The 11,806-nt window shown below is 43.6% G+C and overlaps 1 protein-coding gene across 3 annotated transcripts in view; it reads right to left on the reverse strand.

Annotated features, from left to right (window-relative positions):
• The window catches only part of HTR4 (5-hydroxytryptamine receptor 4), a 64,077-nt gene extending 52,306 nt beyond the window's left edge, over window positions 1–11,771 (reverse strand). For all 3 annotated transcript variants that reach the window (XM_080554815.1, XM_080554816.1, XM_080554817.1), the window contains exon 1: window positions 10,523–11,771. In XM_080554815.1, the coding sequence (XP_080410941.1) occupies window positions 10,523–10,629 (107 nt within the window). In that variant the 5' untranslated portion in view covers window positions 10,630–11,771. The remainder of the gene's footprint in view (window positions 1–10,522) is intronic.
• Between the last annotated feature and the right edge of the window lie 35 nt (window positions 11,772–11,806).

An 11,806-nucleotide genomic window follows, 5' to 3' on the forward strand; every position in this document is an offset into this window, starting at 1 on the left:
TTCCTAACTGTAATGGACATTTATTTTGACAAGACTGCAAAGGCTGTTGTTGCAAATTAACAAAGTGTTTCAAAGCTGTGAAAATATCTGTAAAATTAAGTGTGTTTTTCCATAAACAAATCCCTTTTCTACCTCCCTGTAAACACCTCTTGCCTGGCTGTGCTTTAACATTCTGCCACAAGGACAGCACAAACGTCTGCCCAGGGCTTCCAGTCTTTTCCCCATCGAGGGGAATTGCCCTGTTCTCTCTTTCTTCTCCCAGTCCATCCAACATATTCACAATAAAATAGACTCCTGCTCTTAATATAACCAGCTTTGAACTGGAAATGTCTTCTCCAAGAGACAAAAAAATAAGTAGACAAAAATAAGAGACAAAAAAAAAAATGCCCATAAGCATAGCAGGTCAGCAACCATAACATTCTATTGCAGATTCCTGGTGGCCCTGACCTGACAGCCTGTCTCAGGTTCTGAATGAAATATTTTCAAACTTCAGAGGATTTCAGCATACTTTGCAGAGGAATGCCAGTACTGATGTCCCCACTGCTCAGACAGGGTGCTGGGGTCCAGAGGCTTCCAGAGCAGAGCCACGAAATGCCCTTGACTTTCAATCCCTGGTTCCAACCGATCTCCTTGCTGTAGCTGTCCTGTAGTCTCTTTGATTTGAACACGACAGAGTGGGAAAGACCAGGGCTGTGTGTAAAGCAGTGGTGTCAGGACAGAAACCCAATACGACGGACTCGAAGATGGCCATTCTGCAAAGGCACTATACCCCAGTTACAAGTTTAGGTACGTCCCTGAACTACCTCTTGCTCCAGATAATTGATAGGAAGTAACATAAACACTCAATTACAGACCTTCAAGCATTTTTTTTGTGACCATACCAAGTAATATATAACAAGGATATTTATGAAAGAGCCTTTTATGCAAAATGTTTAATAATTCAGCCCAAAAAGCAGCATTAAAATCTCTCTAAAATCTCTTAACAACCAGCACAGGTCTCACTAGGTCTCACTCTAATTGTGCAACTGAGAACATTTTCAACATCCTTTTAAAAGTCTCCAGGGATCCTGCAGTTCAGATTTGAGAAGATGCCTCTATAGCTGGTTGGAAACTACTGCTTTGACTCCACAGCTCAGCTGATCTGCTGCAGAAAATAGAAACTGTTAAGAGGGACGAGAGCAGTGGTCAGCCCAGTCCCACTCTGCCAACACCAGTACCAGCAGAAATGCCTCTCAGGTTATCCTACAGATGTCCCTCGCTAGGCTTCTGGGCATTTTCACCTGGCATACCTGGTACATCAGAGATACCAAAAGTGCCCATGAATTCTCAGCTCTTCTAAATAACTAAATATATAATTCAGCTATGTGCCTAAAGGGTATATTTTCTTAGTGAATTAATAATGGTTGTCTGGTAGATGTAGCTTCCAGATTTGGTAAGCACAGACAATCTGCAATGTGGCACCCATCTGTGTACCTGTAGGATGTAAGCACTGCATTGAAGTAGTGGCCATTGTTTCAACAGCTATTTATAAAGGGAATGAATGATCTCTGTCAAAGAGATTTTTAAAGTCAATCTTCACAACAAGACATAATATGTCTGTAAAGAGAGCCTATACGTCTATAACAGTCTATTTTACGAGGTCAGCAAAATCATAAATTAGAGACATTAAATTAGCAAACACACACTGAAGTTCGACCACTGACCTGAAGTGGAGCCTGTGAGAACTTCTAAGTGCGAGCAACACGTTAAAATAAGAGATATGCAAATGGACAAATATACATGGTTTATGTGTATGTATAAAAGAGATGTCCTTGAGGTGCACAATTTATTTCATCAAGAATTGAGTGGGAAGAGAAAAGTTTGTACTAAACAGTCAGAAAAAAACTAAAAATTTCCAAATTTTCTTAAGAAATTTTTAAAAAGTCATGTGGAGTCAACTAAATTGCTTTATTTTGATAAAATGAGATGATATATTCCACACAAAGGGTTGAAATAAAATCAAAGTGTCAAAAGAAAACATTTTTTAAAAAATCTCTTTGAAACAAGATTCAAAATGTCACGGGGGAAAAATGTTGAAGCAAGCATTCAACTCTTTCAATTTGATCATTTATATATTCTCTTCTGGTTTCCTGTGTGCATGAAAATCAGCCTGTTCCTCTGAAAGGTTTCACTTTCAAAGGAACGGTATATTTGACAGTAACTGTTCTTTCAGGGCACTGTCTGAAATGTTGCTCTCATGGAGTAATGCTGACTCCCATGGCAGTCGGTGGATCCAATTCCTGCGTCCACTGGCATGATCCTAACATGTTCCCAACATCTCTCTGGCAGCACAAGGAAGAAGAAGCTGAATAATTTACAGGAACAGGATTTGCTTAGTTTTGGAGCTTGCCTTCAGTGGGTCAAGATTTGAACAAGCGAGGTTGTCCCGCCTTGAAGCTATGTAAAACTGAACTGAATAGGAGCTGAGTGACCCGATTAAAATTAAAGTAGATTTAGGTTTGAGTTTGGCCCTGTTTTGAGAGGGGGGATGGATCTGAGGCCCCTACAGCTCCTTTTTCTGAGTCTATCAGCATGGTCAATGCTGATCAAACAACCTAATGATTTCAGAGAATAGAATAAATATGTCTTTGTTCCTAGGATAATTACCCTCCTCATGACAGCCACAATGTGCTTGCATAACCTTGTCCTATATTAGCAGAGTTTATTGAGTTTGGATTTCCCGGTGTTCTCCAGATTTCCTTCCCCAAGAAAATAAACTGACCTTTGAATTCAAACAGGTATTTTCGGTAATGCATTTTACTGCTTATTCAGACTGACGGTGCTTCTCTTGGTATTACGTGCAACTGCACTTCTGGCTCTAGACACAAGGGAATTATACCTGACATAGTTATTTGTTTAGTATCTGAGAGACACCCACTGCAAAGTACTACCCAGTGCTGGACATCAAAGGATTACTGTGACATTTCGGAGAACAAGTTGCTGCAAGTCTCAAGAGACTACACTTATTTGCAGAAAGGGCAAAAGGAGAAATTCACCAAATAAATGGGAGAGAATGGCCAAGACACCAGCTACCATTTCAGAAGCTGAATCAGCAAACAGAAAAGCAACAACATGACACATTACTAATTAACTACAGCAGGAAAACAATTCTTTGAAACAGTTTGAGTTATTTCATTTCTGTACTTCTCTGATGCAGCTGACAGCATTACACTGACTTGTACATGCTATTAAAGGCCATTAGAGTAAAAATTATGCCTGTAAAAATGACATCTTAAGCTCTCATATTTCTTCCCTTCCAGTGATTCAGCAGCAATTTTCTTCCACTTACATGTCAAAAGATTATATGTATATATATATTTTTTTTGCTAACTGCTGCTACTGTGACTCCCCTCGTATTCAGAAAGGCGAGCTGGGTTCCTCCTGTCCCCACGCTGCTATCAGCAATAAGGTCCTGCAATCAGGACATGGGTGACAATTTTGCTGATGGTGAGGCAGAGAAGCACACAGCTGGTCACCCGTAGCTTAGCGGGACTTCTGCTCAATGGTTCAAAGTCAGATTATAGAAATCCATGCATGTTAACAAAGTCACTCAAGTCACACAATTTTTGCAGTAGCCAATGATTTGATGTATGCAATGGTTCGGGCATTTAAGCAGCTATTTATTCACTGAGAGAAAAGTAATTACATCTCTAAGATTATCAATAGTTTTAGTCAAAAGGTGAAATAAAGACATTTTCTTATTCTACATTTCTGCTTCCTTTCAAGCTAGAGTTGTTTTCCTGTGCTCATAAAGAATATCTATTATGTACTGCTTATGACAATGTGATGGATGAATATAAAATGCAATACATATACATGATTAATACGATGGCCAAGTTTAGTTAAATATTAATTCTTACTATTATCAGCCAAGGCCCATGTTTCTGCAGTTCCCTGGAAATGTTAACTTCCCTGTTACCTACAGCAGAGTAGATGCAGAACATCCTCTCTTCTGCCTCTATTTTGACATTCTCAGCTGAAGGGGAAATGCAAGGATCCCTTCCTGAAATTGTAGATCTTCCAAGAAGCCCCACAAAGCAAAGGTTATTATAATACTTCTCCTTTCCCATACCAGACATTTACCATATGTGAATGAATCAAGAGCTAACATTTTACAGATGGCTCAAGCAGAACAAAATAGCTCTTTGGCCTTACTTACAGCCCTGATGGCCACTGCAGATACGTTTGGCTACCAAGGATTTGTGACCTGCCCGTGGTCCTTCAGTGGCTCTGAGGAACAGTACAGTGGCCAAACTCTATCTCGAGAAGCATGTATGTGATTGTCCCTGGTCTTCCAGGGAAATGAATTTGGGAGGGACTGATTAGTGCCAAGTAGATCGATTCCCAAAAGTGAACCTCATTTGCTACAAACTGCCTCATTAACTCAGAGGGGATGCAAGTGCACCTCCATTATGTGCATAAAAGCTATAAAAAACTCTCAGTGTTCAGTACCCCACAGGGGAGCCACATATACACAATTTCCAGCTGCTGTAAGAGCAGAATATTTTTTCCTTTTCCCAACAGGACTTGCGTTTTGCCTGCTGGTGAGCTCCTCTTTTTGATCAGTGCTCCCAAAAATCATTTATAAATGCACGATGAACTGTACACCAGCAACAGATTTGTACCTAACAACCTTCAACGTATCGTGCAGAGAAGGCATAATATCACATTCCTCAGCGGCAGGATCATGGACAGCTTCTCTAATGTTAAATTTGTGTATATGTGAAGACAGGATATGGTGTACAGGAGGGAAGCTGTGAAGCCAAAGAGAAAATAGACTGAAAATGAACCTCAGTTATATTCTTGCCTTGTATGACTGAATTCTGAATCTGTTGTGTAGGTCCAACGTTTTCATGGAAATGTAAGTGCTGTAAATCATGGGTGTTTGTCTGTGCCTTTGCCTGTATGGAAGATCCTGTGTATACACACACAAACATATGCATGCTCTTTGTATCACACCCTGCCTGTCCTCCAGGAAAAAAAAAATAGAGAAAAAAAAAAGATTTTTGAAAATCACATGAACTTTCAAGTGATGACGTGTTTATCACAAGCTTATAGTGCCTATGTTGTTGGAGACGAGAAAGGCAAGCAGAAGGACTGAGAAACAGCACAGCATCTCACCACATTCCTGACCTAGAGCTGACAGCAGCACAATGTCACTGTAATCTACAGGAGGGGCAGCTATTTGTGGCAGTGACTACCTGCATACTCATCAAGCACCAGCACGATGAGACTCCAGTTGTGTCCAGGATCCGTGGTCAAGACTGAAATCAAAGGTCCAATGATCTCCATAACCAGCTGGGCCAGTAACATTATAAACCACAGTTTCTGTGCTTAAAGAGAAGCACTGCCCCCATCAGCCTGGATGTCCGAGCTCCTCCTCAGGCCCATGGCAGTGTGCGAGCTGTCCTGGGCACATCTCCAGGGAGCACTCCTGGAGTCCTCACTCTTCAAGATAAGCGACGCTCTAACCACTGCTACTCTCTCCTCACCTTCTGGGCACTACAGAAACCTAATTACTGCATTAAATTATTCCTTCCCTTGGAAAAAAAAAAATTAAAGTACCTGCTTGGTTTGCAATACAATTCAGTCTGAACTATGGGTATGTAGACACTACCCTGAAAGAAGCTCCTTAGATATTCCAGACAGACAAATACACACCCACCTTTACCAAACAGCCTGGGCCATGTGGGTGGCCCACATATAAATCCATGTGATGTCACATGCATGTATTAAGTGATATACATGCCATATGTTTTAGCAGCACTGAGGTCAAAATGAGCCGAGGAAAATTTACTAAATTCTCTCACTGATTACTTCTTTAACCCTTTTAAAGAATCTATAAGAAAGCAAAGAGGGTAGCCTGCAGCCAGCTCAGATACTGAAGATGCTGAACTGAATAGGTGGCAAACTGTTGCAGGTGGCAGGGATGTGCATTTTAGAACAGAGGAGCTTCTTCTCTTTGTTGGACACAAGTTATATGATGATGAGGCTAGCTGGGAAAGCTCTCTTCGTCTTTTTGGAGTTCTGCTCTGGCGAGAGCCACAAAAGCAAATCCAAGCAGGGTTTGCACATTCCTCTTCTCCCCCAGTCAACCCAGAGTGGGCCAAAGTCTTTAGATGAACCCCAACAAAATTAGGAAGTCTAGAGAGCTAGAATTTCATTTTTTTTGTGCCTGTGTGAAATTAAAACAGTGCTACTGGAGAGCGACTCTGCTCAATCAGATGATGACAGGACAAGGGGGAATGGTTTCAAACTAAAAGAGGGGAGATTTAGATTAGAGGTTAGGAGAAAATTCCTCACTCAGAGGGCAATGGAAGAGGTTGCCCAGAGAGGTTGTGGATGCCCCATCCCTGGGGGTGTTCAGGACCAGGTTGGATGGGGCCTTGGGCAACTTGATCTAGTGGGTGGCATCCCTGTCCACGGCAGGGGGGTTGGAACTGGGTGATGTTTGATGTCCCTTCCGACCTGAGCCATTCTGTGATTCTGTGATACTGGCTTTGCTGTTATTTTCATGAAACCAGATTCTGGCCTCCATATAACTAGATTTTTACTTTATTTGTGAAGAGAGCAGCTCTTTCTCTTTTCCTTTTTCCCACTGAGCAAATAAGCCATGGTGTCTGACTGTGCCAAATAAAACAAAGTTATACATTGCTGGGCCAGAAGAAAAATGTCCTAAAATTATTATATCTAACAAAATTAAATTCTTATTAGAAAAACTACAGCCTGCTGGTGTTGAGATAATTACACTGAGAAAAATGCTAAAGAGAACAGTTAATTGGAACTGGATAAATTTAGCTAGTAATACAAACAAACGTATGTTGCCAAATGGAGATGGAAGGCTCCTCCACGGTCCCTGTGCAGATTGGTGTGTGTGCAGGGTTATTGGCAGCAACAGTGGCGAAATAAATTTCCATATTTCTAGAGGATTTGTAGAGATTAATAAAGGACAGTGCTTCCCGCAGGCTGTGCTACGACCATCTGCTCCATTATTTTCCTTAATGCTCTCCGGCCTGAATTCTGCAGCTCCCGTGCTAGCTTTCTCTCCGAGCCGCATGCTGATGGGGATGCCCTGCAGCCGTGTGTTGTGTCCCTGTCCTGCAAGGCCACAGCTCGTCCCCTTCCTGTGCCGGCTCTGCCCTGCTCCTCCTGAGCAATTGTAGGAGACCGGGCACCTTTACAGCTCAAAGGGACAAGGGGGATTCACGGCCTGGTTCAACATTATAGCAGGCACTTGTGTCACCCAGGCAGAGTGCTGAGTGCCTAATCATTACTTAGTGATAGTTATTTAAAGCCCAAGGAGTCTCCTCATGCCCCTGCTCGCCAGCCAGCAGATGCCTCGCAGAGCACAGCTGGATACAGCTGCTTTCTCCCCATCCTTGAGAGGACCAAATGCCCCCGCAGCAGGGCCAGCTGCAGCCCCTGATCCAACTCTGGGGCACTTAGGAATTTTTAGGCTCTAAAACATCACTTCTCTCAAGGGATTGTGCTAATTTGATGTCTGAACAGTACATTAATGTTAATTAATGTTTGTAAATGGCGCAACAAGCATCTGTCACTCTGGTGCTCCAACACTCTTTGGATACATCTGCTTTGCTTTAGCCTTTATTTAGCAGTGATCATGCGGTATGTTTGGATTCCTGTAAGATTAGCTCTGACTACACAAACACACGGCTAGGTCTGTTTTGTTGCATGTTACACAGCAGCTCAACAAATGCTTCTAGCACTGCAGGCGAGCAGTAGATGTAGTGCCCAGCAGAGATGCAGGCCTGGAGGACAGCTTCGCTGCCTGGGCCGCAGCCAGGAGAGCTGGAGGATGCGGTCACAGGACCTATTTGTTTCCCCTTTTTTCCCCCAAGACTTTGAGAAGTAATTGCACTGCAAATTGTATTGCAAATACTGGAGAAGAAAATTGCCTTCTCTGGCAGGTTAACGGTATTTGGAGACTCTATCATAGCTTCTTGGTCTGTTTATATGCAGTGCAATTATTTTTATTGCATAGGCACAAAGAATGGACAGGTATGCATAAAACATGCAATAAATAAATAATTCAAGGCCAAATCTTTCTTTTATATTAGAACACCAAAAAGATAATGAAAAAGTATAACCCAGTGACAGCAAGATTTGGATTCAGTGAGCCCTGAGGTACCTCTGACACCTTGGAGAAACACGTTTTCAGATCACACGGAGCTTCCCTAAGGCTCGGCAGTACTTTGCTCCCTGTGCCTCATTGGTAACATCGATTCACCCTGTTCATGTGGTGATTTCTCCAGGTTTTCTCAAAATCCTGTTGAATGCCTTTGAGAATTCAAATCTGAATCGTTTTCTTCAGACCCAGTAATGAAATAGATACAAGATGTTATCAGCTAAAGCTCTTTCAAGCAACACTTTCAACAAATGTTGAACAGAATGACTTTCCGAACTGAGTTCTGGGATTTAGAATAACCACAAAGCTTTCTTAAAAAAATAGATGTATGCCCTGAAATAAAACAGAATGCAGGAAATATATGAATCACAGAAAAAACACCAGCTAGAAAAAAACATGCTCCGTTAAAGTCTGAATGAACAGAAGGGCAACAGCTAGCAAACGTGAAATAAAGCACGGTGGAGGCAGCCGTACTGTCTGCGCTCCCTCACAGCTGGCTGCCAGGGGCGGTGAGCAGTGGTGATGAAGAAAGGTCAAGGATGGGCTGAGTCGTCCCCCCTGCACCGGCACTCATTTACCTGCTCTGGTCTTCTCAGTGCTCCTAACGCTGTTCTGGGATCAGTCCTCACTGGAGAAAACAGCCACAAACCACCACAAAACTGCCACAGAAATCCAAGTATCTGCCAACAACCATTAAAGCATGAGGATATGCAGATGAGAGGGAAAAAGAAAGACATGTGGTTCTTACTCACATCAGAGGGAGCATTTTGAGCTGATCTGAAAGCTGCCTGGAGTCACAGGTCACAGAGTGCTGCAAAAATTTAACTGTCTGGAAGGGTTTTCAAATCTCAGTTCATGTACGCACAAGGTAAATGAGAGATTTGCCTTGAAAGACTGTAGCCCAAGCCCCAGAAGAAGAAAACTTTAGCCCAGCAGTTGGAAATGAGGTGGCTTTTGTTGCTGTGTTAAATCATAGCTGTTAGCAGCACGTGTTGGGTGCTCACTTGGGTTATGGGATGGTTCTCTGTCAAGTCATTCATTGCTGTTAGACTGTGCTGTCAGCTACCCGTGTTTTAGTTAATACATACCAGGAAAACCACAAATTTTTGAGTTCAGTCTGTGAAAGGAGGAGGATTTTAAAAATTGGCAAAGTGCTCAAGAAATAGGTGGAATTTAGAAACTTTTGGTACTGGAATCTATTCAAATATGACTGAAGCTTGGCTGCTTTCCCTTTTCATGTCTACTACAGAAATGAAGTAAGGTAGAAATTTTCTCCTTGCCCTTCTCAGGAAAACCACAGATCAAACAAAGCTGGAGGTGATGCTGCCCAGGCAGTCACAGCAAGGGGGAGGCACACTGCCAAGGAGAAAAGGCCATATATAAAAGGTGGGGTTTAGCCTCCTTTTTGTATGGAAAATTAACCTGTTATTCCGCACCCACCACTCTACACAGGAGTTGTAAATAATCCCTGTTGTGCTGCTTGCCAAGGTTTGGAACAGCAGCCAGCTTCATGGCAGCCAAAGGAGATTAATGGCTATGTAAAGGACACAGGAGTGGAGAGGGACTGCCACCAGCTCCAGGTGACCTGAGGCAGGACACAGCACAAGTATAACACGCCTCACAGTGCAGCAAAGAGACTGCAGCACGTCCTTAGGCAGGTGGCAAAGGACAAAATCAAACTGTCTGCATTTTCCCTGTCTTCTTCCACCCAAATGCCTTGTCTGGGAGGTGAGGGAAAGACCCCATGTCTCATGTCAGTCTGAAAGGCACCTTCATCTTCTCGAGCACCGTGGTGGGTGCTCTAAGCTTGGCATTTAGTCCTGGGATAAGTCCTGGGATTCAGTCTTGAGACTGAATCAGACTCACACTGAGGTGTCTGATCTAATAGAAGATGATGAAAGCCATGTGGTTGCTTTGGGACTCTCCCTTTCAGATGAGACAGGGAGGTCCTGGGCTTTCTTTCAGCTGACACTCGCTGTCAGCAGACACAGACCCAGCTTGCCTTCTTGTACTGGGAGAAATAATTTGTCTTTTGAAAAGTCTGAGATGAAATCCTGTCTTCTTTCATGTCAGGTGAAGCTCCAAATGATTACCTATGGAGTCAAAATAGCACCTTATATGAACTTCTACAGCTGGATTTAATGGCTAGGAGAGGTGTTATTAGAGAGAGATTAGAGAGCAAAGTGCCTATGGCACATTCAAGTGCCTTTGGAGAGGAGCAGCCTGGCTTGGGGATGTTGCTGCTAGTGCTCTGCTAATGGTGCTGTGTGTGTGTGGTGCTCATGGCTCTAACAAGCACTTAAGAAAAACAAGAAAAACGTGATAACAGGGAATTACCTAAAATTTAGATCAGCCTTGCAGCTGGTCTGCAGAGGTGTCATCCTCAATGTGAAAGCACCAAGCGAACAATAAGGGCTGCGATAATTACCCACGTCAGGCTGCATCCAGCCACCAGCATGGAGAGCTTTTTCCCTTCCTCAGTCTGAGAGCAAAGAACAGTACACATATGGTAAACACACACGAAAGAGAAAGAGCATTTGTGTGCCCTGAAACAATTCCCTAACATCTGGCAACTTCAGGTTTGTCAGCTGTTCAAAATTGCTGCCGTGTTTCCGAGTCACAGGCAGTGTAGCTCTGTTTCCTCATGCCTGGGTTCACGGAGGCTTTCAGCACGCTCATCAGCGAGCAATGAATTCACCCTCTGCTTCTCTTCAAGCCATTTGACTGCTGTTTAGTCTAATATGGCCAATACCGGGGGTGTGGCAGGTTTTGGGGGATTTCTCTCGCACCCTTTGGAAGAGCAGATCTGCATGCGGCAGAGAGCGTGCAAGGCTCCCCGGGCCAGAGAACAGGAGAGCATGGAAGGGAAACATGTTGTCCTGTCCAGGTGTTCCCGCTCTGCTCTGAATGTTTTATTCCGTAATCTAACCCATCTCATTTAATTTTTTTAAATGTATTTCCAGTTTCAGTTCATTCTGCTGAGCTGTGTGTTTGCAAACTCTGCCTCCGCTCTGTTTACAAAGAGCAAATCTTCCTGTGTAAAGCTGCCATGTCTGTTCTGTGTCCCCAAATTCCCACCTCCACGCCACGCATGTTGACAGCCACAACCTGGGGCAGCCTCCGCAACCTTGGACACCCAGCGAGGCTGTCCCAGCAGCAGGGGGACCAGTGGGGACAGCAGGAGTGGGAGCTCACCATGTGTCGGGGGGCTGCAAGAAGGGGGCATCTGCAGGAGGAAGGGGGAAATTTCCTTTCTGCAGACCCCACATGGAGTCCTTGCCCCTTGGAAGGTGGCAGTAATATTCTCCCCTTGTGTCCCCCCTCTGCACAACCCCCTGACGTTACTTAAGGGCCTGAAGAATCAAACTCCACGATTTTACATAATAAGTTCACATCCTCACATCTGCTTTACTGGTAATTCGCTCCAAGTGGCAATTTGTCAATGTTTTTAAGATAACGAGGTTCTCATTTGTGTTCCAGCCATCTAAACGTCCAGCTATGGAAACACACCACAGCTATTGCACATCAGCTCCTATCTGGGTGAGCTACTTCACGTGGTGGTGCCCCTGCCTCCCACACAAAAGGAGTTCTGCCAATCAATGGAGAAGTTAATCAACTATC

Source organism: Anser brachyrhynchus (genome assembly GCF_964034855.1).
Source record: "Anser brachyrhynchus genome assembly, chromosome: 14".
NCBI classification, from domain to species: domain Eukaryota; kingdom Metazoa; phylum Chordata; class Aves; order Anseriformes; family Anatidae; genus Anser; species Anser brachyrhynchus.